General features: G+C 47.0%; 2 protein-coding genes across 3 annotated transcripts in view; one reads left to right on the top strand and one right to left on the bottom strand.

Moving 5' to 3' along the window:
- Positions 1–17,150, top strand: part of Dnah7 (dynein axonemal heavy chain 7) — a 195,366-nt gene extending 178,216 nt beyond the window's left edge. The window contains exons 62-65 of the mRNA XM_041668272.1: positions 1,071–1,223; positions 2,546–2,723; positions 8,226–8,329; positions 16,919–17,150. Of these exons, the coding sequence (XP_041524206.1) occupies positions 1,071–1,223; positions 2,546–2,723; positions 8,226–8,329; positions 16,919–17,125 (642 nt within the window). The 3' untranslated portion in view covers positions 17,126–17,150. The remainder of the gene's footprint in view (positions 1–1,070; positions 1,224–2,545; positions 2,724–8,225; positions 8,330–16,918) is intronic.
- A 143-nt stretch (positions 17,151–17,293) lies between these two features.
- Slc39a10 (solute carrier family 39 member 10) overlaps positions 17,294–27,267 on the bottom strand; it is a 100,104-nt gene continuing 90,130 nt past the window's right edge. For both annotated transcript variants that reach the window (XM_041668243.1, XM_041668242.1), the window contains exons 6-10: positions 24,549–24,669; positions 23,176–23,544; positions 22,539–22,619; positions 21,824–22,014; positions 17,294–19,856 (exon numbers count right to left, since the gene is read on the bottom strand). In XM_041668243.1, coding sequence (XP_041524177.1) covers positions 19,698–19,856; positions 21,824–22,014; positions 22,539–22,619; positions 23,176–23,544; positions 24,549–24,669 — 921 coding nt within the window. In that variant the 3' untranslated portion in view covers positions 17,294–19,697. The remainder of the gene's footprint in view (positions 19,857–21,823; positions 22,015–22,538; positions 22,620–23,175; positions 23,545–24,548; positions 24,670–27,267) is intronic.

Below are 27,267 nucleotides of genomic sequence, written 5' to 3'. Positions count from 1 at the left end.
TTTAGAAGCTTCTTGAGTAGTTGGGAACATACACAGGGTTACAGCACTTTCTCAGCTTAGGTGAACCTTAGGCTTGAGTCAAAGACTGGATGCTATGCCAGCTACTGGCTTTTGCTTTTTACACTCCCGAACTGTCTTGTCACGGCTCCTTTCTCCCTTCTGTTTTGCCTTCGTGGGCTTATGCCTTTAAAACATAGAACCTTTCACTGCTGTTTCAGTGGAGTTTCCAAAGGCAAGTGAAACAATGCGTGTTAAATCCAGCAGATTTTCTCCAAAATCTTCAGATTAGTTCAGTATTTTAGTTTTTGATGCAAAAGAAAAACAGAAATGACAATCCCAGCTGGCTCAAGTACAAGATCAAATAAGCAATAAATAAATAAAGTTTTATTGGTAGCTGTAACAACAAGGACTGATTCTTCCAAGTTGCTGCTTGTCAGATTCTCTGAGGAAGGAATGTGAAGAGCCTTGGAGCTCCAGCATCTGCACGTGGGGTGTTCAAAACAGAACCACGGCAACTGGACTCACAGTTGGATTGCAGACTGTTTTGCCCTTTCAGAGTATTTGATAAAAGCTTCCTGGTTCTATATCCATGACTGTGACTTTAAGAAGGTAGCGGAGAGTCAGGTGGTGTTGGCACGTGCCTTTAATCCCAGCACTCAAGAGGCAGAGGCAAGAGGATCTCTGTTAGTTTGCGACCAGCCTGGTCTACAAGAGCTAGCTCCAGGAGAGCTAGGACTGTTACACAGAGAAACCCAGTTTCGCAAAACAAAGAGCAAACAACAAAAAAAGGTTGGCTAGGCGGCCTTTAACCAGTAGGTAAATTTAAATGAAAGCTGAGCAGTAGTGATTCAGTAGCTACCAAGTAGCCATGTATGAGTTAAGATTTTTCAACTAAAATTTGGCTAGAGAAACCATTATTCCTTTTCTAAGGAAGGTCGAAAAAGCTGTAAGCCTTCGTCGCAAATCCAAAGAAGCCTTACTTTCATTAACAAAGGCACCGTGAAGCAGCCTTTCAGAGAGGCTGCAGAGGACGACCAGTGCTGACCCCGCCGAGGTCTGCTGTGTTTCAGGGGCTCGTCGTGATGTCCACGGAGCTGGAAGAGGTGGTCAGTAGCATTCTGAACGTCAAAATTCCAGGAATGTGGATGGGCAAATCCTACCCCAGCCTCAAGCCGCTCGGCAGCTACGTGAACGACTTCCTCGCAAGACTAAAGTTCTTACAGGTGAGTTTATCCATAAGCGCACGGCTAGCTAGCCAGTCTCTCCTGGCTTCATTTTCTTCATCAGAATGCTGAGTGAGTGGAGAAAGGCTTTCTACAGTCCTGCATAGTCCAGGGTAATGTGTGTGTGTGTGTATTCTGCATCTTAAGTGTGACGTCTGACATTCAAGTAAATGACAGACTTTGGAGAGAGAAACATCCAGGATGTTGACTCTCTGTGACAAAGCCCTATAACAAAGCATCTTAGGAAGCCAACAAGCTTGCAAAGAGAGGGACGGGTTCTTCGTTGCCCAGCAACCTTCCAGCTCTGCCGTCCCAGTCCACGATAGCAGTGACCTCAATGGTTACTTTTCCTGAGTAGGTTGAGTGGGTAGAATTCTGACTCCTAGTTACCTGAGGATGATGCTTCACTATACACCAGAATAAGCAATTAAAAAGAAAAGGCATAGGTACTTTGTATATGACGTGGAACTATGGGGAAATTGGGCGTCAGGACTCACAGAGTCAATCCCAGCACTTGCGTACCTGAGGCAGGAGAGTCACCAACAAGTTCAAGGTCAGCCTACACCACTGCCTCAGCTACTTGTTGAATTCCAGGCAAGATACAGTCTCTGAACAAAACAGACACCGAGGACGTTTCTGCAGGGATCAAATGAGCAACTCTGCTTTCCTAGTACAGTCTGTCTGAGGTGCCAGCGTCAGACACTCTAGGACCAAGATGGCCCCGAGAGCTAAGGTTGTGGGCTTCTCGAGTAGAGGGGTGAATTCCTTTCTTCAGAGACGCTTCTGTAGTTTTTTATTCAGCCACTTGTTATTCAGCAGCTCATCATCAAAAGCTGTGCAACAAATACAGAATTAAGGCGGCATTGTACTTCCAAAGACCAAACGCATTCACCATAGACACTTGCGGTACTGTGTCTCAGTGCGTTAGATTTCTTGGTAAGTCAAGTAGGAAGGAAAACTTCCAAAAGAATAGTCTACCACATGGCAATAACTAATTAATTAGAAAAAAAATAAAAATATTACCATTTGACCAGACTTCATGGAAATCTGTTCATCTACGTAACATGATAGCACTCTGTAACAATGAGTTTGAGTTCACCGTGGTGTGTAGGACTTTGGCTGAAACCACTGGACAGTAGAGAACCGACATCCACATCTGCCTTCCTCCACTGCAGACCCCAAGCTGGTGTGAGGGAGATGATGCTGAGTCAGGTTTTGCGATCTCAGGGGAGTGCCTGGATATTCCTTGAGTCGCGTTGGCTAGTTTGCTGGAAGTCCGTTGGACTCTCTTGCTGACTCACTGTCGTCTGGGTCTATCCTAGCAATGGTACGAAGTCGGCCCTCCTCCCGTTTTCTGGCTTTCTGGCTTCTTCTTCACGCAAGCCTTCCTGACGGGTGCACAGCAGAACTACGCCAGAAAATTCACCATCCCAATCGATCTTCTGGGGTTCGACTACGAAGTGATGGATGACAAAGAATATAAAAGTCCTCCCGAGGACGGTAAGCGCGGTGACAGAAGGGGCCGCCTCGTTGTCCGTGCAATGGGCAGAGGCATCGCAGTTCTGCTTATCTTCCCAGCTGTCTAAAAGCAGCCATGGACGTAACACTCTGAGACACAACATAAGGCACATAGGGAAGACAACGAATTGAGTAGATGAATCTGGATAAAAGGCGCATCCCTCCCCTCCCCCGTACTATGCTTTCTTCTCAAACTTAGAACATGAGAAACCGTGTGTAATTAAAGGAATAATCAAATTAGCAGTACACTAATCATCCCTAGCTTTCTGTTGGCCTTGGGCAAATCAAGAGGGAGGACTCTCTTGAAGACCACACCCATTTGAAAAATCCCTGACATGTGTATCTACTATTGTTTGTATATTATTCTGATACTTACAGCTAACCATAACATTGTGTGCACGTGTGTGTGTGTGTGTGTGTGTGTGTGTGTGTGTGTGTGTGTTAGACAGAAAGAGGCAGACAGAGACAGCGGGAGGAGGATGTTGTGAGTGAGGTCTAAGCACACACTTGTGTGGACATGTGCTGCGGGAGGACCTTCCAGTTCCCTCAGCCAATAGTTGCTGAAGTACAAGCCCATTGTGCTGCAGGAGCGCCTGCACCTTCAGCCAATAGCTGCTGAAATACCAGCCCACTGGGGCGTGGTCTATTTATCTTTAAAAAAGAGTGGCAAGCCTCAGGGGCTGCTCTCTTGCTTCCGGTGGCGTTTGCTCCTGCTCCGGCGACTAGGCTCCTTTCCTGACGGTTGGTGTTTTGTGAGTTTTACCCCCTAAAAATACCCCTTTAAGTCATAACTGGTGCGGGATTGATTCGCGCATTATCTGGCGTCAACAGCGTTTGGTTTTAGAACCAACCTGCACCCCCAATCCCCTGGCTGGGCTGCCTGTCTCTGGCTCGGCTGGCAGAGGACGATGGGCATTTTGCTCCTCGCTCTTCACCTTATTCTTCTGAGGCAGGCTCTCTCACTGACCTGGTGCTAGGGTGACCTCCAGGAAGCCCCAGGGATCTTCTTGTCTCCACCCCGAGAGCGCTGGGATTATTAGGCACACACATAAGCCACACCTGGCTTTTGGCATGGATGCTGGATTCCGATCACAGGTTCTCGGGCCTGAGCCACAATTGCTCTTACCCGAGGTTTGAGGACCTGGAAACATTTGAAGGCTGGGAGGGTGATCATGAAGAGACATTCCGTTTCCTGGCTGTTGTATTTTAAATACTTTATGATGCTGGGATGCTTTATTGTAAATTTAGTGGTGGCCAGCGAGATGGTTCAGTGAGAAAGGGTACGTTTTGCCACGCCTGACAACCGAAGTTGAGTCCTCGCTATCCACACGGAGCAAAGGACTGAATCCCACAAGCTCTCTTCCAACTTGCACGTGTGCCTTGGCACGCATGCACGCACGCACTCACACATGCAAAATAAGTAAAAGGTGATAAGCATGCGTAAACACAAAATAAGCAAAATGGGAATTCAGTGGACAAGGCCACCACCTCAAATAAATGTTCCTTTTGAAAAGCGAAAAAAGTCAAAAAGGACCAAATTTTCCCCAAACGGCACTGACTGTAAATGAATGGCGTCAGTCTTTCAGTGACCCTGTCTCAACCAGTGTGTCACAGGCCGCTCTGCTTCCCCGGTCATCACTGGTCCACACCGGCAGGCACTGACGATCAACTAGACCAACGTAGGCTTTTGTGGCCGTGTCTGTTCACGTGGGACACGTTGACCCGTGGGCGCGGTCCCAGCAGTGCCTGATAATCGCCTCGCCTTACCGTGCCAGGTGCTTTCACGTCCGGCCGGATGGCCCACAGGTGCTCAAGGTTTTGGTGATGTGAGGCTGTCCTGATGCGCCTTCTCGCTCCCAAAATGAACGTGTGCGTTCTCGCCCGCACAATGCCCTCCTCTCTCGCCACATCCTTGCAAATGTTAGGAGGCTAAAAAACAGCTGTTAGCACCACCAAATTTGCGAACCTGTGCACCTCTGTACCTCCTGGGAATCCAGGCCTCCTTCCCTTCCTCCTGCAGAGCCTTGCTCCTTTAACAGCGTCCCTCCTCTTTCCAGAATCAACAGACCCAGGGATGGGGAGTTCCCTAACCACACATGTGCTCTGGCATTTCTAGTCTTAGAAGCAATCGAAGAACTTTGCCATTGTCTTGATACCCCCTGCGGTCCTGTCCTGATCCGGTCCTTTCTAACAGCAGAATATCTCAGAAGCCTGGCCTTGTGTGAGATCCGCGTTCTCGGCTGTGCATCTTCTGCTTTTCATCCTCTGCTCTCCAAAGATGCTCATTCTCCTCAGAGTTACTGAGGGTGTCCGTGTTGACAGACCCAGCTGAATCCCCCTTTGTCTTGCTATCAGCTTCTTAGCAATTTCTTTTGCCATGATTATCTTCCCAGACACACTTTCCTCCTTTTGTTTTGAGGACGTGGTCCACTGGTTTTCTTTTCCTTGTTGTCTGGATTTATGACTCACGCTGGCTTATGCTCCTTGGGCTGCAGGAGTCTCCGAGGACAAAGGCCTTGAACAATTTCTGTTTACTAAGCCATCCTCTCCCCAGGTGACCTAATCCATGTTTATGTCCTTGAATAGCTCCTTGCAAGATGCGTCCTCTGTGGTCCAGAAGGCTGTCCCCATAATTACCAGCATGCCATCTCTACTTTTGTATCCCCCAGACTCACAGAGCGTAAAATTAATTTCAGTAAATAACGCCAGCATGCAGCCAGGACCCTGTGACTCTCCCTTCTCCTTCCTCACACACAATCCACTCAGTCTCCCCTTTGCCTGGGCCTCCGCGCCAGTTTGTCATCTTGTGTTCCTTCTCATGCTCACTCTTCTTAGGCAACGCTGGCCCATTCCACCGCGACTCACGGGTTCACTTTCGTTGTCTTTCCCGTGACGATACCAACACAGAGTGTCCCCCTGTCTGGCTTCACCCTTCCCTCCTCAGTCTCTGTCAGCACCGGACCCTCAAAGGCTGTTCTGGAAGTCCCAAAACAACATGGAGCTGAAGCTCACCGCAAGTTCTGGAAGCTAGCCCAAGATTGGACACCACCCCTTATTCCGATATTTCATGGCAGGAATGTCTTTAGGGACACTGAGCACACAGGGGAGCAGACCAATGGCACACATGCTGTCTTATGACTGTTCACACGTCCCCCATGAGCAGGTGCCTACACACGTCCTGACTCTAACCAGTGTTTGGAGTCCTTTTGTTAGTGATGCATTTGAAATTAGTATTTGTTACTACTGTGCTCATTGCTGAATCTCAGAAGTCTAGCAGCTCCTTGGCATGTTGTTTCACTTATTATTTCCTTTACTATGTAAGCTTATGAAACAACCCTTCACACAGGTTACTTCTGTAAAAAAAAAATAATAATCTGAGCCCTTGTTCTCATAAAATTCGGTTCATCTAGACAGGTTGAGGAACATGCCAGGAAGGAGAGATATTTGTTCTAAAGAAAATACAGGGGAGGGGAGCCAAAGAGCTCAGAGGGAAAGAAAGTCAAAGAAAGAGCCTCATCTCCCGCGTGGTGTTGCTTTGGTCCACAGCTGTGCCACAGAAACTGCTTAGCCTTTATACTCTTTGCAGTAGCCCTACAGTAAAGACACTGGGCTGCCTTTGTGAAATAGAGGCCAGACCCTGGGCTCAGGGAGGCTCAGTAACTTCCCCATGGACTCAAGGTGGCATTGGTCTGAGATAAGACTTAAACGCAGGCCATCTGGCCCCACGCTCTATTGCTCTTTTCCCAGCCTACTGTCCTGAGCGCTCCAGGAAGAAGCTTAAAACCAGCGCCCATCTCCCGGAAAGTGTGCTGAGATTGTGGTTAATTCTTCATTCGGGAGCCCAGAGTTTTCCCTCCTAACCTTTCTCAATGTCATTCTCATGCAAGATGGAAAGGGCCATCCCAGTCGATGTCTGAGTGGAACTAGAACCAGCTAAAGGATTTAAGTTACGAAAGTACTGCGTGAAGTTTTTGAACTAGATAAATTTCCATGTTCACACTGTGGAACTGCATACACTGAGCGCTGAGCTTCTACAGAGTCCTTTTCTGTGCCCGGTCAGCCATCCACCTGTTACTAAGTGAGCTCTAGGGGAAATCGAGATTACCAGGCACCAAAAATTCAGAGTTATCTACTGGGGGAGTAGCACGTAAAACACAATTTACGCAATAATCAGTACGGATTACTTGGTGTTCCAAAACTGCTCTGTAAAGAGAGGCAATCAGCTCAGCAAATCCCTACTATCCACATGGCCACCCCAGCATAACGGTGAGGATAGACATTTTTAAGTTACGAAATTAATTTTGCATGCACATAAACATACTTGTACGTTTTTAATACAAAAATGCGCTTCTATACATGCTGGGTATTTGCCATGCCAGCGTATTTCATCCCACTTCATAAATTACAGGAGCAAAAATGAGACTCCACAGAAGGGCCTGGGAGGATGGAATTTTCCCTTTCTCACAGGACCCCGGGAGAAGAGTCACCACGCTGAGTGTAGCTGAGGCTGGAATCTGAATTTCCTCCTAACTTCTGCCCCCCTTCAGTGATGGAGGAAGGTCATTGGTTACATAAAAAGAAACTGCTTGGTTCTCATTGGTTAGAAGATAGGTGGGAGGAGTAAACAGAACAGAACGCTGGGAGGAAGAGGAAGTGAGCTCAGACTCCACAGCTCTTCTCTCGGGAGCAGAGCCCTCAGAGAGACGCCATGCTCCCAGCTCCCAGGCAGACGCACGCGATGAAGCTCCGACCCAGGATGGACATAGGCTAGAATCTTCCCGGTAAGCGCACCTAGGGGCGCTACGCAGATGATTAGAAATGGGCTAAACTAATATGTGAGAGTTAGCCTAGAAGAGGCTAGATAGAAATGGGCCAAGCAGTGATTAAATGAATACAGTTTGTGTGTTGTTATTTTGGGCATAAGCTAGCCAGGCAGCCGGGGTGCTGGGGATGCAGCCCTGCCGCCCTTATTACTACACTTCAGCCTTCCTCCTTTTATACCTGTAAGATGTGTCTACTTCTTGTGTACTGACTTTACAAGCCAGGGTTTCCATGTGTGCCTCAGAGTAAGACAGAGCCAAGGTGTTGAGCTAGCACTTGGGACGCTGAGGCAGGAGCATGGAGAGTTTATGGCCAGTTTGGTCTATGGCTACCCTGAGACCTTGTCTCCAAAGGTAAATAACTCAGAAATCAGTAACTAGACATCACCCTGAATGCAGGAAGCCACCGTGAGTTCATTGAGTGTTTGGTGTCGGGAATTCCAGGCATACTGTTCCTATTACCTGAATTGTTAGTCACATCTAGGTAACTCTGTCGTTTCTGGAAAGTACTGACTAGTAGAAACAGAGGTAGCGAGGAGGGAACCAGAGAATCTATGCCTGCCACTATGCACTGGTCTGGTTCCCCCGAAAAGCAATTTCAGATTCGGAACTCAGTCCGCACGCATCTTGGAGCATTAACATTGAAAATTTCTTTGTTACTTAGGTGTCTACATCCACGGATTGTTCCTAGATGGCGCTTCCTGGAACAGGAAGATCAAGAAACTTGCAGAATCGCTTCCTAAAGTTCTCTACGACCCCGTTCCTGTGGTTAGTATTTGCTAAGGGCCGGTACACGTGCCTCTGCCTATGGTTATATGCACATGCAGTCTGTTCTTGGTCTGTGAAGCTGCTTCCCATGCTGAATTATTGCGTCGATTTGCTCTAAGTGGGATTCTGGATTGAGGTTCTGCATCTCAGGATTTTTGCTGGTTAAGTGATATATACTAGTGTACTGTTTCTGTTTAAAGTGTTCTGTTTAAAGGAAACTCATTTGCTATACCTTGTTCTGTTTAAAGGGAACTCATTTGCTATACCTTGTTAGTTGGTTGCCTGACTCATGGTTAGTGGCACTGTGATTCTTTGGATGCTCATCCCTCAGCCTTCTTGCACGCAGGAACCTTGGGCTGTCCTGCAGCCTCTTGCCAGTGAGTTATTTTAAAGAATGGAACGCCAACAAACCAACACAAGAATGTTCCTAACGGGGCACTAAGTAGACCATGAAGAACATAGTTCTTTACAGTTGGGAGAGCTGAAGTAAGCGAGCAAGGCTTCCCTGGTTCAGCCACAGCCATGATGAAGTGTGGGTTTGGGACAACCTAAAGCCTACGTCAGCTGCCAGGGATGCTTCTAGGATGAGAAATGAATTCCGGTGTCCCATGAAACTTACAAATAAAGAACTCGTAGGTGGTGAGGTGCACTGGCGTGTGATTGCTCCTTTGAGTAACCGCATCATGGCAAAATAGATGTTTACACAATTGGAAGAACACATCCAGGATGCTGTGATAAAACATAGGCTATCAGAGTCACGTGCATTGTAGGATTCTCTAAGCTGCTTAGACACAGGTAAAAGGTCACCAGAGCAGCTGCAAAGGGTGGGGCTGGTTCAGACCCAAGAGGTCCGTCCAGATCTGCCTCTGTGTGTTACCAAGATACGCTGGGCAGAGAAGGTTTAGGACGAGAGGCTCCCAAAGTGAAATATCGGCCGTTTCAGGAGTTGGCTGGGGTTGCGATTCTTTTCTCTTGTGAGGACATCTTTAATCAGCTCGCGGGAAGTGGGAGGAGTGTACCTACAAATGGATAACTATTCTAGACAAAGAAGTCAATGCAAGCTAAAAATTCTCATTAGAAAACTCTCCTCTCTGCTTAAAATGAAGTACATCCAAGTTGAGTGTTTTGAGAGCTATGTTATAGCGAAGCCGCATAAACAGCTTGCCACCTCCATGTTACAGATTCCGCAATGATTTGAGAGGGGTGGGCACCCCTGGGTCTTAGTCATTGGCTTCTTCGTGTGATCCTGTTTTGACCTAAGGACCCTAATGGAGGGTTCTGAACAGGGGGGGGGTCAAGTCATTCGCCTCAAGGACTGCTCATTACTAGGAGATAAATTAATTTGGTCAGATTCTAAAAGATGCTTATGGTTATAGTTTGTTCTTTGCCCTCATAAGTCAAAGGTCAGCTGGCCTTGTTCTGAAGGCTGGCTGTGTTCTGCGATAAATTGCATGTTCATATTCTGGGAACTTGCCTAATGACTGAAAAGAACGTGGGTGAATTGTAGCTCATAGAGGAACGGAACTATGCTGTGTTTTGATTCAAGTGAGAAAATCGTGTTTTGCACAACTGCTTTGAGAACTGGGGCAGACTATAATTGTTAGTACATAGTCTCCGGACATTGGGATTCACTGTGGTGTTTCCGTACATACGTATATTATATCCGTATACTGTACCTTGACATGTCCATCTGCTTTCCTTCTACTCTTGTCCCCTCTCAGAGACGCCATCTCTGATCCTCAGTCACCTCTGTCCTGTTTATATCCACTGTCCATGTTGCTTCTCTTGTTTCTGCACGCAATGGAGACTGTACCAGTGACTCTCTCCACAGCTGCCTGATCTCACTTAACCTGGTATTCTCTGGTTCCAACAAGCCCTTTGTTGTGAATGATTTCGTTGTTATTTATGGCATCTATCATCTGTCTGTCTGTCTATCTATCTATCTATCTATCTATCTATCTATCTATCATCTCCATCTATCTCTTGCATATATATTTATACACACACATATAACATATCTGTCTTCATCTATCTATTGAATATATATATACACACACACATGCACATAACATAGACGTGTGTGTGGAGAGAGAGAATGCATTATATATATATATATATGTCATATTTCCTCCAAGCCTTATTCCCTATTCTAGCTATATTGTATGGTGTTGCAACAAACTTGGGCATGCAGTCATTTTTTTCATGTTGACTTTATTTACTTTGGATATATACCCAAGCGTGGTCTAGCTGGATCATATAGTAGTTCTATTTTACTTTTTTTTTTTTTTTTTTTTTTTTTTGGATTTTTTGAGACAGGGTTTCTCTGTAGCTTTGGTGCCTGTCCCGGAACTAGCTCTTGTAGACCAGGCTGGCCTCGAACTCCCAGAGATCCGCCTGCCTCTGCCTCCCAGTGCTGGGATTAAAGGCGTGCACCACCACCACCCGGCTACTTTTTTTTTTTTTTAAGAACTTCCATATGATTTTACAGAGCAGTAACTTACACTAAAAAATGGGCTTTCTAATCGGGTGGTGGTGGCACGCACCTTTAATCCCAGGACTCAGGAGGCAGAGGCAAGCAGTTCTCTATGAGTTCGAGGCCAGCCTGGTCTACAGAGCAAGTTCTAGGATAGCCAAGGCTACACAGAGAAACCCTGTCTTTAAAAACAAAACAAGCAGAAAAGAAAGCAGTCTTCTGAAGGAACGGTCTTTGACACTCTCGTCAAGGCCAGGCGGCTGCCGATGCACGGGGACGCTGGGTTTTCCATTCTGCTTCCCTGCTCTGTGCCACCCGTGTGAACGGCACGATGCTGGCCTTAGTCGGCTTCTGAAGCATGCGTGCTCTGAAGCAGCGCGCGTGAGGCCCCAGCTTTGCTGCTTTCATTGCTTTTTCCGGGCCACCTGGGCTCTCAAAGGAACTTCAGGTGTTTCTCGTTCTGCCAGGAGCTGTCACTAGTTTATCCCGGGAGCTCTGTGTTTGACTGGCAGACCCCGTCTCAACAATAAACTGAGATAGTCATTGAGATTCCAGATATCAGCCTCAGGCATGGACACACATGCAGACGTGGGTACAGCAGCACATACGTGTGTGCTCGTACACACGCGAACAATATTACACGCATAAGTAACACATACAGGAAGAAGAGGGACGAAGGCACTCCCTAACAACATACAGAGTCAAGGGAGAAACTAAGCTAGAATTCCTGATGACTCAGGCTCAGGTTCTCCAGACAACGATAGGATGGCTCAGTGGTATAGATAGCCACCGATGAGAGGCCCATGGTCCGTACAGGCAGCCACAGACTCGGTGGGCTGAGCAATAAGAGCATCATGGTAAGAAGGCCTTGCTGGGAAGAATGGCTTCACCAGGGCGCTTAGTGTGGAGGGATGGGCAATGGAGGGGGGAATGGAGGACCACAAAGAAAGAACAGCAGATAGTGTATTAGATCATCAAGGACTAAAATAGAAAAGAAACAAACCTTAAAAGGAAAGAAAGAAGACCCAGGTGCAATTAAAGGCCAGGGGACCAGGGGGAGGATGGGAAGGCCAGGGGACCAGGGAGAGGATGGGAAGGCCAGGGGACCAGGGGGAGGATGGGAAGGCCGGGGGACCCAGGGAGGATGGGAAAGCCGGGGGACCAGGGGGAGGATGGGAAGGCCGGGGGACCCAGGGGAGGATGGGAGGGCCAGGGGACCCGGGGGAGGATGGGAGGGCCAGGGGACCCGGGGGAGGATGGGAAGGCCGGGAGACCCGCGGGAGGATGGGAGGGCCGGGGGACCCGGGGGAGGATGGGAGGGCCAGGGGACCCGGGGGAGGATGGGAAGTGATTGACTAAGGAGAAAAAGGTGCTGCAACCCTGTACAGATGCGCTGCGTGGTCGTGGACACGCTGAAAGCGCTCTGAGTGCTGTTGGAAAGTGTGTGCGTCCTAGAGCTTCGGGGGGAATGTTCGGCAAGTGTAAAATTCATTTACCTGCTGCGTACATTAACTCTGATTTTTCCGTGCGGATACTTTATCTGGATGACTGTCCCCTGGCGAGCATGGGGTGCTGACATCCCCTGCTGCTGTTGTAGTATTGGAGCCCGTGCTCCCTTTTTGCCTAGTAGTGTTGTGTGATAATATTGGGTACAGCATAAAAGCTGCTGGAGAGATGGCTCAGTGAGCGAGAACTCTGACCGCTCCTCTAGAGGACCCCGGTTCAATTCCCAGCACCCACATGGCAGCTCACATGGTATTTTGCCTGCATGTACGTCTGTAATTCCAAGATCTGACACCCTCCGGGAGGCACACAGGCAGGCAAAGCACCCATGCGCATAAGATTGGGCACTGTTGTTATATGCATGTATATTTATAAACAATACATCTTCTTGATGAATTGATGCCGTGACTGTTAGGCAGCGCCCTTTGTCTCTTTGTCTTCTTAGTCCTGTAACTGCTCATCCCTGGTCTGGAATCCTGTCTGCTGAGGATGTCATTTTCCACCCTTTCATTTAAGTCTATTTATCTCTTCGGTCGAGGCACGCTTCTTGTGGGCAGCATGTTTTGGGTCTGGCTTTTAATTCATCCAACAATCTGTATCATTTAAGTGGAGAGTTAAGGCCACGTTCATTCAGAGTTCTGAAAGGTGCGTTATGCCTGTCATGGCCTCTGCTTTCTTCTGTTTACGGTATTGTTGGATTCTTCCGGTCTTGTCTGTGGTCATCTCTGGGGCTTGCTGATTTCTTGTATTGATACCTTGATGTTTTGGATTTCTCGCTAGCGTACCTACTCTTCCAGTGGAGTTTATACTTCATGTGTTCACGATGACTGTTTTTTCTTTTAGTGTAGGGTTTTTTTTTTGCCATCATCTTTAGTAATATGTGCCTTGTGATCATAAATTGCCTGAGTTTCTGTTTATCCTGGAAAGTCTTTGTTTCTTCATTCTTGTTTACTGCTCCAGAGGCAGTGGGACCCGAGAGAACAGAGCTAATGAACAAGGCAGACTAACGTGTCACGCCACAACCAACTTTATTCTGAGCCTCGGACAACTTAGACTCTGAGGACTAAGAGTCACCCTAGTAAAGTGTACACCCACAAGGGCAAGCCACACATAGCAAAAGCATGTTTATCCACGGAGGCATAAAGTAAAAGTAGCCAGCTGTAATGTGCTATCTGAAGTAAACTCACGAAAACCCATTCCAAGAACAATCCCATGTTTTGAAGAAACTGAGGTCATAAATCTTGTTTATTGGGAGGGGGGGGGTTCTCATAAGCACCTGGGATTCTCCTCACAGGATTCTGATAACTCTAAAGGACAGCCTCCTAGATACAAGACGTGAGAAGTAATCTTTTTCTCTCTAGACTCAAATGTGTTATCTCATGTCCCCTGGACTGGTAGGCTTCTGCTGGGAATTCTAGGGCTTCCCTTCAGTGTGAGTTGGTGCTCTCCTCTGTAGTTTGTAAAACTACCTCTGGGTGTGATGAGATGCTTTCATGAATACTTGCTGTACTGAAAAGCAAGAAGACCTGAGTTCAAATCCTAGGTAAAACCCCAGGTATGGCACACACCTGCAACCATGTTGGGGGAGGGAGGCAGACAGACCCAGGAGCTTGCGAGCCAGCCTGCAGTGAGCTTCAAGACCAAATGATAGCTCATACTTCAAAAACCAAATTGGAGCATGATAGAGGAAGATGTCTAATGTCCTTTTGGCCCCTCTAGGCATGCACAGCTGCACAGATGGGCACACACACACACACACACACACACACACACACACACACCCCTCCTTTGTACCATACTTTTGGCATTTCAACTATGTGTTACTGGGATCTTTTCTGGCCATGACTTTTGGGGATCTAAGACTTCCTATCTATGAATACACGTGTTTTTCAGACTAGGGAAGCTTCCTGCTCTTGTTTTATTGAATAGGTCTTCTGTACCCTTAGTCTTTATTTTTTTCTCAAGTATGCCAGTTATGCAGGCATTTGATCTTTGAGTGGCGCTTCCAAAATCCTGTAGTCTTTTCATCCTGTCTCGTTCTCTTTCATTATCTTTTTTGAGTATGATATTCTGAAAGGCCACTATTTTTGGTATATCAGCTTAAGCAAGTCTGGTTTGGGACACGCAGCTGCATTACCTTTGACTCTAAGAGATGATCTTACCCTCCAGTCCAGGGTGGCCTTGAACTCACAACCCTCCTGTCTTTGTTTGATGAGTTCCCTGTTCATATCTGCATCGTCTTCCTAATTTGTTTTTTTTTTAAATGTATATCTTCTTGGATTTCATTTGTCATTGAGGGTTTTTTTTCTCCCTTTGTTTGTTTACAGGGTTTCACACAGCTCAAGGTGGCTGAGGGTGACCTTGAATTCCTAAATCAGCTCTGTGCCCACTCACCCACACCCCAGCCCTCCCACGAAGCTTTTTAACAACCATTCCTTTGAATCTCTCTGGCACCTTATCAGCAGCAGCAGGATCTTTGGAATCTGTTACAGGGAGTTATTTTCTGGAAGTATTATTTTAAAATATTTACACCACTTCTTGTTTTTCTGTTGAAATCTGTGCGGCTGTTGAAATGGGTATCTCTACTGTTCACGTGGGATAGCCTTCCGAGAATATGGCTGTCTCTTACAGCTGTGTCTTAGAGCGTGGGTTCATTCTGTTCAGCTGAGTTCATGTCCAGCTGGTGCTGCGGCACGGTCTCCTTGTAGCTTCTCTGTGGTTGAGTTTGGGCTGAGCACAGACTTGAGAGTCAGACGGTGTCTACGGTCGATGCTGGCTCTATCTGAATGGACTCTAGTCTTGGCTGCTCCCACAATGGTGAAGGGTCTGAGCAGGACCTTTGATTGGACACTGTACAGGTTGGGTGGCTTCCCAGGAAGTGAGGGAGCATTGCCCCGCCCTCGCGGTGCTCATCCCAGGGAGTGAAGGAGCATTGCCCGGCCCTTGAGGTGCTCATCCCAGGGGGTGAAGGAGCATTGCCCGGCCCTCGCGGTGCTCATCCCAGGGAGTGAGGGAGCATTGCCCCGCCCTCGCGGTGCTCATCCCAGGGAGTGAGGGAGCATTGCCCCGCCCTCTGCGGTGCTCACTCTTCCTTGTCAGGAGCGTGTGGCCAGACAAGCAAGAGGCAGTTGATGCAGGCTCCCAGGCCAAGTGCAGTGGGCTGTGCCTACGCAGCAGTTAAGCATCAGAGAGCCCCCTATCCTCCAGGGGGTCCCCAGAGAAGTGTTTTCGTGGGTTCAAGAGCTTTTCTCCCAGATTGCTTCAGCAGCGGTGCCCACCAGTGACTATCAATCAGCGGGCCATGGCGGAGGCCAAGCAAAATCCCTCTCCCAGGGTTCTCCCAGGAGGGAGAGCGGGAATATATGTTGGGCAGTTTTAGCTGTATCTTTGGTCGTGTTTCCTGACTTTATTCTCCACATGTCTTTAACTTGAAGTGCTATAGTAAGACTCTCGTTTTTTGAGACTTGCCTAGGCTTTTGACTCTAGCAGGGCTATGGCTGGGACCAGTTTGGCTGAAACTAGGCAGGCAGGGAGGCAGTAGAATGTTTTCCACTCTTCCTAGAGCATCCTGCCATAGCACAACCCTGGTCCTTGTGGGGGGACTGGGCCCTTGGCTCACCACCGTTCGTAACCTCAGGGGAGCTGTTCTCCTGCTGAGCCAATGTGGTGGAGAATGGCTCTGGGGTTCCAGAGATGGGAGTAATGAAGGTTTCTGACCCTTAGAGTAACCCGTCAATCAGGTTCCTTCTTAGACTGGCTGTTGGCTATAGCACCCTGAGGGGTCTTCTGGAGGGGGAAGCATTTCAGGGCTCTCATCTCCCTAGGCTGCACCTGGAAAGCCCTGGGGTCTTCAGTGCCTGTCTGGGCATTTGCTGGCGATGAGCCCCTCTTAGAGCTGTGGAACTGGGCTGGTCTCTCTTGCCTTGCCGCCCCTGGATTCTACAAGGATTTTGCGTTCGGATCCCGAATTCCAGTGCTTTCCCAGCTCCAGGTGCAGCTCCTACGGGCTTTAGTTCTTGTGGAGAGGCAGCTGAGTCACCATGGGCTTCCACTGTGCCATCTCGCACAGTATGCCTGTTTCCATAAGATGGTGGTTTTGTTAGATACTGCTGTCCACCCTCCCAAGAAGACTCTTCAGAATTTGTTGCTAGTTTAAACTAGTATAAACAGTGGCATATCTCTCTGAAAACATAACCAGTTTTCACCCCAGGAAAACTAGAGCTGGTGGCGAACAGCGGGTAATGTGTTTTTAAGCATTATTGCCTTTGTTATGGGCACAGTGCAGTATTTTATGCATTAACTATGCTTACTGTGCATACAAACTGCTGAAAAACCACGACCCACGTCAGCTCCAACATAAATATGGGTCATAGTTTAAAGTTCACTAAGAATATTTCCTCTATAGAAAAGGCGTAAAAAGGAGAGTATTTCCCAGGCTATCCCAGTAAACTCACTTAAGCCAAACAGAGGCCAAATAAACAGGAGCGGGCAATGTGTCTCTAACAGAGGGGACTTTTCCTTTCATTCTGTAGTCTTTGTATCTGAGCAGAATGGGTTCAGGACTATCAGGGGAGCTCTGTCTGACTTAAAGAGGTGTCTGTCCTCTCTTCCAGATGTGGCTAAAACCCTGTAAGAGGTCGGACATACCCAAACGGCCGAGCTACGTGGCTCCCCTGTATAAGACAAGCGAGAGGAGGGGCACGCTGTCCACCACGGGCCACTCCACCAATTTCGTGATTGCCATGATTCTCCCCTCCGACCAGCCCAAGGAGCACTGGATCGGCCGGGGTGTGGCCCTGCTGTGCCAGCTCAACTCCTAGCCTCCCTCGGTAGACTGAGTAGATCACGTGGTACTGTTTAGACTTTGTTTGGACTTAAATAAACTGAACTAGCGTAGCACTCTCAATGGTGACTGTATTCGGCCTCTGTGAAGTCTCGTGAAAACGCGCACTGAATGTTCAGAGACAGACTGAGAAACACCGGTGCGCTTTGCTTCTCTTTCTGAAGAACTTTATTTTGGGAGAGTTCCGTAAGCATTAGGAACATATATAAAATGACACACCACTGTTGACAATGAAAAAAAAACAGCATTTGATCACTTCCAGCTTTAAAAATTAAAAAAAAAATGATTCAGTTACAACAACAACACCAAAAAATGTTTAGATATTTTAGCAAGTATCACCTTGCGGGACCATAATCACATCTGAGCCGCCGACTCCCTGGTCACGGAACGGTTTACACTGCATGGGTAACTGTCGTGTTTCTAAGCAGAACCACAGCTGCCTTAATGCAATGTGGCAATGCCAAAGTCCCTCTGGGTGTCACACGGTGACAGCACTGGACAGGTAACACTGGTGACCTCCAACAAGCGCATGGTAGAACCAGACTGCTCAAGCCAAGTGGAATGTTGGAGCCAGACAGAAATGTAGTGGAATTAGGATTGTCTAGTGAGACCTGAGACTATACATTAGAAGGATGCAAAAACTAAATACTGGTGGAACCCTAGCAAAATACTAGCAGCAACTGTTAAAGCTCTCCTAAACGGTTAAGAAGATCTAGCAAAGAAAGACAAACTTTCTATACTGTAAGCATAACTGATCGGCTTTAAATCGGGCATTTCAAAATGGACTATTCTAGCCGTTGTTTTAAATGAAGCAGATTTACTGCTGGGATGCACAATCCTCCTGGGGTGTAAAGCTCAAAAATGAACCACAAACGTATCTTGGTTTTGAAAGCAAAATATGTAAGTCACTTGAAGTTGGCAGTTCTCAGCAGGCCAGCACCTTCCAGCTGCTCAAACGGGCCAAGCAATGAGGCGAGAGGACTGTCCTAGCTCTGCCCAGGGCTGAAAATGTGGACAGACTACTACAGGGGAGCGGGGGCTCAGAAAAGGACAACTGTTCTCATTCAAGCATAAATTACAGGAGAAATACACCGAGGCACTCTCGCTTAGAGCATAATGAATACTGACGATTGTCCGCTAACACCTGCATGCATGCGCTGCTCTCAGCCTCTTGTCTTTAATTCACAGAGAAAGCGGAAAGGAACTGGGGAAAGGATTGAATGAAAACATTTAAAATGGAATGGACGGGGTTTGGCTCTGACAGTTTGTTGTCTCTTTTCCCCAAGGGCTCTCCTGACTGCCACGCAGGTAAAGTAAAGCTAGCTGCACGCGGTTCAGACACAGGTTCCTTGCAGACGTGAGGAGCGAGTGGCATGAGGTATGAACAGATATCTGCACATGACTAGTCTACAAGTTACTGAGTCAACAGTCAGGCTAAACATGGCACACACTTCTCAGACATCACTTGTCCAGTGGTGTAAGAGCAGGCACCAACAGTGTATCTTGGCACAAAATGATAAAGTGATTTTGGCTTAATCACATACTCGGTACCACTGCAGTCATGGTACCAGTACAGGAACTGTTTAGCCGACATGTTATATACAGACGATAAGCATGGCAAACTTGGATTTTACTGCCAGCCACAGCATGTGCTCTGAGTTCCAATGCAAAACCGGTAAAGTAACATGAACACTCAGAACTTAAGTTTTCCAATTGTTGGTACGAGGGAGATGGAATGCCACATCTTCGATATTTTCTAGAACGGTAATTTTAAGAAAATCATCTTGTGCATGCTCTGACTCATCCCCACAAATCAAAACAAAGTTACAAAAGAAAATAACCCCAACACCAAGTATAGTAATGCAAAGAACCATTAAGAATCTTTCATTAAAGTGAAGTTCACACAAACATACAATCACAAATTTCAGTAGTTTCTGCTGCAAGTTTGAACACTATGCAAATATATACAAAAATAGTAACTCTAGATTCAAGAATACGGGCTTTTCCCAATGCTAAATCCATACTCTAACGCAGCCTGGCCTTCCCTCTAGCTCCTAAAGTCGACTTTATACAGTTTCCAAGTTGTGTTGAGTTGATCCCTATTAATCCCATATGTATATATGGGGCTGAATTAAAGGACACTAGAATTCATTCTTAGCATACACACAAAAATGTCTGCTCCAAGTCCATTTAAAATATTTTTAAACATTAAATGATTTTTTTTGGTTTAATTTCTATTTCTGCATAGCCACAGAAGTTTCTACTAATAAAAAGACTAGTAGTGTTTTATATGATTCTCTCTTTTTTTAAAGTCTTATACGTCTATCAACATTGGTTCATGGAGTCCCATTTTCTCCTGTCTTTATCACAACTGTTTTTCAAAGGCCCATTCACGCAGAGCAGACAGCACTGAGCACCAGTCTGCGTGGTCAGGCTCGACCCCACGGGACCTGTGAGTAGTGCAGGCCGCTGACTTCCCTGAGCAATGTGCGTAGGACAAGGAACAGAGGCAAGCTGCACGGACATTCTCGCAGTCAACCCGGGAATGGTCAGAACTGGATGTCAAACACAATTTTGTCTTCATAGAGAGCGATCACCAGCATGATGGCAAATCCAAACAGCAGTCCTAAATTCTGAAGAATGAACTGCCCGACTGGACAAAAGCCATGCTCCTCGTTGTCACCGTCACCATGCAGCATCTCTGGGAGCTGAAAGAAGAGAAGTTAGCGAGGCATTTGGAAAGCACACCGGGAACGCTGTGTCTGGTTCTCGTAAGACTGCTCTATTGCATTGTTTCTCTTCCTTCTCCCTTCCCCTAATACAGAATGGTTCACAGACTGCACTCTGGGTTCCACTGTGTGGGACTAGAATAATGCTGGGTCTCAGCCACTCAGATTTCACCCCGAAGGCTAACACGACTGCTGTAAGCACAGTAAAGAGCTGACCAGCACCGACTGGGACTCACGGAGGTGGGGCTCTGGGTACAGCCAGCCTGGCACTCCTAAGGACCCTTGTTAGGGTGACACCACTAACACACACACACTAAAATATTAAATATATATGTATATATATATTTATGTCTATATAATAATATAAATGTATTCAGTCATAAACAGCACTGCCCAAAGTCCTAAGCAGGCATTTCCACGGAGGCTCCCTTAGGAACCTCAAGCAGAACCACACACCCCGAGTTCTCAGGGCAGAGAGCTTCTGCTTATTGTAGATACCTGCTGGACTGGCTCAAATGCTTTAGGTAAGTAATCTTCACTAACATTCAAGGCAAACCACCCGCCCTGAGAACTCGAGGTGTTCCCGAGAGTTCCGGTGCCTTTATCTGACAAGTCCACACAGGCCGTGGAGAGTCATTTTGTGTTGATGATGTGCTAGAAAATACATGCAGGGAGCGTGCTGCCTCTGTGCCAGCGCCAGCGTCTGACCCATCCGCACCTGGCAGAGAACAGCTCTGTCCTGTTTGCCTGCTTTCGGTACAGACGGCCGTCACCTGCCGTTATTCCCCAGGAGAACTAACGGTCAGAGACGTCTGCTCTCACTGGACTGAGGGCCTCATACACCTGCTCCTCTTGCTGCCAACCAACTCTTCCATCTCCTTTAAACTAGTCCCAGATTTCTTATCATTAAAAACCAAAACAAAATGACTTCCAGTTCTCTTTTCAGTCAGCTTCTCTGCAGTTCCAAACTGCAGAGTTCAGTGCACAACTCTGACCCAAGCTGGGAAGAGCAGCGAGGAGCTGGCGAGAGGCTCAAAGTATATATTGTATATAATTGTCAAGGAAAAAACAAAACTGTTTTTAAAAAATCCACAAATTCTTATTCTAAAATGTTTCTTCTGATTTCTAGCTTCCTAGTATAAGGGTCAGGCCGTCTTCGTCCACAACGGCTGCATCTCCAGTGGCAGACGACAGCTAATACGATGGGCTGCATCTCCAGTGGCAGACGACAGCTAATACAATGGCAGTAGTGCCCGTCCCCCAGGCCCGTCCCCGTGTGGAGCAGGAACTTGAGAAATAAAGTCAAATGCTCGGTGTGCTAGTTCTAGATGAAGACACAAGTGACGAAAGAGCCCAGCAAGGACTTAGTGGGCTCTGCACCCGAGAGGTGAGAAGTGGGCACAAGAGAGCTGCAAGGAGTCGCTCTGAGGCACAGAATGGAAATGAGGCAGGGTTAGGAGAGCTAAGGAAGAAAAGCGGGCACAGACAGCAGAGGATGGTGAAACGCTGGCAGGTCCATGTGTGGTAGTGTCTACTTAGAGGTAAACATGAGACCCACGGAAAAGCTGTGTCGTATTTGGACACTGGAGTAAAATGGAAACAACCACGCCTTGATGAACTCTGAAGTCAGACATAAAGACTGGCTTGCACACAGGAGTCCTTCCTTCGTCTTGGCCATCAGGAACCTCCAAAGGTCGGCTAACAGTGACAAGAGGTCCACCCCCACATCGCAAGGTCTCCTGAGAAGTGCCATTATTCTGTAGTCACATCTCTAAATACTGCTATTACCTGAGTTATACATTAGTTGGTTGTCACAGTCTTTAAAATTGGCCACAGTCTTTTAAAAAACAAGTTTCCAGCCACTTCCAAAGATGTCTCCCATTTCTGGAAGCTGCACTCTACTTTCAAGGTTAGTATTACAGAGAAAGACAGCCAAAGCATCTTACCATGTCCACCAAGGCCACGTAGAGGAACATGCCTGCTGTGACGGCGAAGATCCAGAGGGTGATGTTGTTGGCGTACTGGCCGACAGCTGTGCCGATGAGCATGCCTATGTAAGCCATCATGGCGGAGAGCAGATTGTACACGATCGCCTGCTTCACAGTCATGCCTGCTTTCAGGAGAACCGCAAAATCCCCTGCAATTCAGATGTCACAGGAGTTTAAAGCCACGGGATGTTTGTAGTAGCAAGCTTCACCCTCTTCTTCAAGAAAATACAATGTGCCGGGTGGCAGTGGCGCACGCCTTTAATCCAGCACTCAGAAGGCAGAAACAGGCGGATCTCTGGGAGTTGCTGAGTTCTAGGACAGGCTACACAGAGAACCCTGTCTTGAAAAACCAAACAAACTAAAGAAAATATAACGTACATGGTAAGTGAAACAAAAAGGGTGTTCATAGCACCACCAGGCGTTTGAGAAACGACACTTCTAATTTATGATCATCAGCATTCCCCAGTGTCCCGTTACGGAAGCAGAGCGCACAGGCACTGACTTCTTTGACGAAGCAGTTGCTGTCAGTCTTACACTGGGACGTGCCTGGCCATCAATGGCAGGCTCCACTTGCCAGTGGATCTTCTGTCTTAAGCTATCTACAGTTCAGTGCATTTTACAACTGAGACGAGCTAGATTTGATGAAAGCCAGGAAGAATCTTTTGGCTCATACCTAATTCATGCGGCAGCTCATGACAGAAGACAGCTATCGAAGTACTGATTCCTCCGGTCAGTCCGGCACTGAACGCTGCCCCTGGAGAGGATATGAGCAGAGCAGACAGTGAGTGAGGTTCAGGGCTCCCGGTTCTCCCACTTAGCTGCTCGCCATCTTACCCACCATGGCTTCTGAACATGCACTGCTACGTAGGATCTCATCCCACTAGCGGGATCTATATAGTGTCGGTGGCTACTGTGGTTATGAAAAGCATGGTTTCTGCTTTCTCTAACAAACCAAAGCCTACTTCTGATTAACAAAATCTAGATCCCAGAGAGAACTCTGTCCTGGTCTGTTAGTGTTCAATATGAAACTCTTCTTCGCTCCCCAAAGCTGTGACAACTTTATTAAATCCAAGACTGGGACTCCACCGGTCTCTGGCAGGCATGTCTATGCGCGTGAAGTGCGGTGCTCCGGAGGCAGCGAGGCAATGCACTTCCATGAGAAAGCAAGTTCGTTAAGAAATACACTGCAGACACTGGTTTAGCGTCAGAAAAACTACCAAAATTCATCTTTTACTTTCCAATGAGAAAAACAAACTGCAGTAATGTATGGCAAGACATTTTAAACTTCCAGGTAAAATGTAACCGCTTACCAATGGCGAGCCCGTCACTGAAGTTGTGGATGCCGTCCCCCATTATCACCATCCAGGCTATATTGGCTATGCCCGTCTCTTTCAGGTCCGAGCCGGAGTGGCAGGGGCCGTGCGAGTGATGGGAGTGCTTGTGGTGCCACTGGTGGTTGTGTTTCCTCAGCACGGCCTTGTCCTCGTCGTGGTGGTTCCGTGAAGCCGCGTGGACCTCATGCTCGTGAATGGTGTGGAGCCCGTCACTCTGAGAATGGGCCATGATTTTCTCCTCCTCGGCACTCAGGTAGGTTTTCGGCGGCGACTCCTGCTGGCCCTCTAAATCCGTCAGTTCGGTCTCATTAAGTCGATCTTCAGAAACAACCGAGTCGTCAGTCCCTACGAGGGAAGAAAGGATCCGCTCATCTAGCAGATGCATTCACACGTGCATATATTTCCCTAAAATACTATAGAAGTCATTTCATTAGAATAATTTTTCTAATTATCAGCTAAAATTTAAATAACTTGCCCAAGGCAGTTGGCTGAAGGCCAAGCTCTCTATACCCGTGCTCCAATGGTAAAGCCACCCACAGATCTTTGTTGGAATGTGCTGATGACATCTGATAAGTTATTTTAAAAAATTATTTCCCAGCATTATTTTTTTTAATGACAAGGATGTGAATAACTGTCTTTTGGGAGAGTTCCACAGCTAGAGGAGGCTGCCGCCTATGCTAACTGACACAGTGAGGGGAAAGAGAAATTCACATGTGAACTGGAAAACTAGGTTAGGAAAACTGAGCTGCATCGTTCCATCAGATAACAGGGCTTGCAGATTTTAAGTACAAGGGGAAGCCATTATCCTTTAACTATGGAGGCAACTTCCATTTTTCTCCTATAACCAATCAGATATAAAGAAAACTATACTGTCAAGAAATAGTACCCCTCGAGGATGGTAATGCACACCTGCAGATCCAGCACTGGGAAGGCTGAGGCAGGGGGATGGCACTATCTACCTGTCTCATCTGGGGAGTTGTTCTGGCTGGGACAAAGGGTGGCTTAGCAGTTTGTTTCTTCTTTTTGAGATATTGAAACAAAGTAGCCTTACTGAAGCTCTTCCTGGCCCTGCGCCCCCGATGCTGAGATTATAGGTGAGTGAGCGCCATTGTGCCTGACCCATTCTTTGTTTCCCTCAGGTACTTTTAAAGTAGCAAATCTTCCTTGTCCCAAATACATGAACAGCACTGGATTAACTATGGTGAACAGATGAGTAAAATTACAAGCTACACTCATGTAAGATAGAACACATGAGGAAAACAACAGAGAAAAGAAATGTCAAACTCTGTACAGACACAACTGTTTACACGTTCTAGTTAAGTCTCTCGTTGGAATGAATGGTTGGCTACCAGCAAGTGGCTTGAGTTGGAGCCAGTCAGCATCTGGTGTGTTGTTTATCTTGTGATCTGAAAGCTTTCTTCCAATAGTCGATTCTTCTGTGCTCTGCTTCATGAACCATTTCTGTTTTCCCTGTGGGAGGGGAAAAAAAAAACCAGGTATTAGTATAAAATCTACAGCAATAATTAGCAACAATATGCCCTTATTAACACCCATTTGGGGGCAATTAGTGTTAACATTACACAAGTTATTTTCTAATTGATCACTACATGTTTATTTAATGTACAGTCAGTGTGTTTACATGTGTGCTAGTGTGTGTGGAGGTCAGAGATAAAGCGGGGGCTCTCTCCTTCCACCACGAGTCCTGGGTATGCACTCAGGTCGTCAGGCTGAGCCGTCTCACTGGCTCAGTCCTTCTTCTTTAAGAACAGAACACAAGGCATTGAACTTTCTACAACCCAATACTACGCGCAGCGCTACCACTGTGGTGCTGTAGAGTAGCAGAAGCTCCTAGTCTTCATGCTATTTTCTCACCCCAGTGGAATCTCCCTCCCCCTTCCCTGGGTCTGCTGGATGGAAAGGCTCAAACCTAAGCCAGATCTCAAGCCCGTTTCTGAGATGTGCTAGGGTATGTTTATTAACACGGAACATACAACAGCTGCCCTGACAAACGGACGTATCTTGGGAGGATTTAGTAAGGTGACATACGACAATCAATCACTGGTTCCTAACAGCTTGGAAATAAAAACAGGCATTTTTTCTTGTGCCTTTCTAAGCAGACACTTCCTGGCTACTGCGCTACACCAACACAGGCCTGCAGATGCTTCCTCGACATTCTGACTTAACCTCCTTTGAATGTATATCTAGCCATGGGCTTGTGGATCATACGGTGGGCTTCCTTTTAATTCCCCAAGGAGCCTCCAAACAGTTTTCACGATGACAGCGTGTTTTCCCATCTTCATATGGTATGCAGACTCCCCTTTCTCCACATCCTCTTCAGCACTTGTTATTTTATTTATGGTACTTAGTTACTACTGGAGAGATTTCCTACTGTGGGGTTGTTTGTGTTTACACTTCTCGGAAGCAAGCCAGGTGTGCTCCCCTAAGCTACGCCCCTGACTTTCCCTGCAGTTCCGAGTCTAAGACACATGCCTATCGGGCTGTTTGTGGACGGGGCCATTAGTGTAAGGGTCTCTAAGTGCTTCTGAGTTCCTTATGAAGGACAGAATCCCGGTAGATGATCATGTTCAGGATTTTCTCCTGTTCTGCAGGTGTGCTGTCCAGGAGGCTTTTGCATTTACTACAACACCATTGATCAATTTTATCTTCATTTCTCGTACTTTGAGTACTATACTTAGAAAAACTCAGTTTAGATCAATAGCTGGAAAGGATCCCCTTGTTTCTTCCTAGCAGTTTTATGTTCTCAGGCCTCTGATTTCCGTAGATGAGTGTCTAGTTTCAACCTTTGCTTGAGGAATTCCAGCACCACTTACTGCAGGGCCTGTTCTGAAGTCCTCTGCCTTCTGGCTTTGCTCTGCTGTTTCAGACTGCTTCAGCTTTGGGGTCTCTGCTCTCATATGAATTTTAGAAGTTTTCTCTAGTCCTATGAAGACTGCCACTAACCACCTTGCACCGAACTGCAGCTTTGGCCAGGTTTTAAGAAGATTTCAACAAATTAATTTTAAACGGAAGTCTTCCCTATTTCCCCCTTCAACCTGCAGCTACTGGAATAGAACTTCTGGCATAATTCCTTTCTCATCTTGTATCTTTTTGTCAGCTGAAGCCTGAAATTTTCTGGAATGCAGCATTTATCAGTTCTGCTGTCCTTTGGTAGGAACAGTGTGACTTCCCCACCCTTCCTGTGTGCCTTCTCTGCCACCATACTAAGATGTCTAGCTACCCTGCAGTCTTGAACCAGAAAGGAATCATATTCACAGGTCCCGACTCAGCGCCACGGCAGCCGGGGTTATCACAATCGCCTGCCAGAAGGCCAAACTTGCCCCTTCTATACTCAAACTGTTACTTAATTTTGTTTACATCATGAAATACTGATTCTCACCAAATCCCTTTTCTGCATCTGAGATGATGTGCTTCTTACATGACAGAGTATTACACCTGTAACTATTATCTCATCGCTAATCTAGTCTTACTGACTCTTACTCCTCTCCTCGCCATTCTCTGTGCGATAACCCTGACCCAGCCCTGTCACTGTTCTGTAAATGACTCTCCTCCTCCTCCAGCCAGCCCTGCGGCTTCTCTTCACCACCTCACTGCCCACCCATCTGCTGGAAATAGTTAGTGTGTTTCTCACATAACCTTTCAAGCATAAAATGTAACTACAATCATTTCATTCATGTGTGGTTGGCTCTGTTTCATTTCTCTTAAGTCCACCCTCTCTGGCTTCTTTTACCAGACCACCACCACATTCCACAGAAAACAGTTTTCTGGGATTCTCATCTTACCCAGTCCTCCTTTGAAGACAAGCAGTAGGAACTAGAGTGACCTGAAATGACACGTCCCTCTTGCTTAGAGGGCAACTGCAGACCATGAAAATCAAAGACCGCCACACACAACTCATGCTGTGAGAATTAGTCACCTCCCCCATCCTGGCTCAGAGAGCTGGTCCAAGTCTACTTTGTGTCAAAGGAACACATACAAAAATGTATGTGTGCATGCACACATGCAAACAAAGCTATGACTAGCCATGCACATACACAAACAACCAAAGTT

This window comes from Microtus oregoni, unplaced genomic scaffold (genome assembly GCF_018167655.1).
Source record: "Microtus oregoni isolate MIOR12 unplaced genomic scaffold, Mior012 000018F_ref0000195, whole genome shotgun sequence".
In the NCBI taxonomy this organism is placed as follows: domain Eukaryota; kingdom Metazoa; phylum Chordata; class Mammalia; order Rodentia; family Cricetidae; genus Microtus; species Microtus oregoni.
Note: the sequence above shows the minus strand (reverse complement) of the source record. Positions and strands in the feature narration are given on the sequence as shown.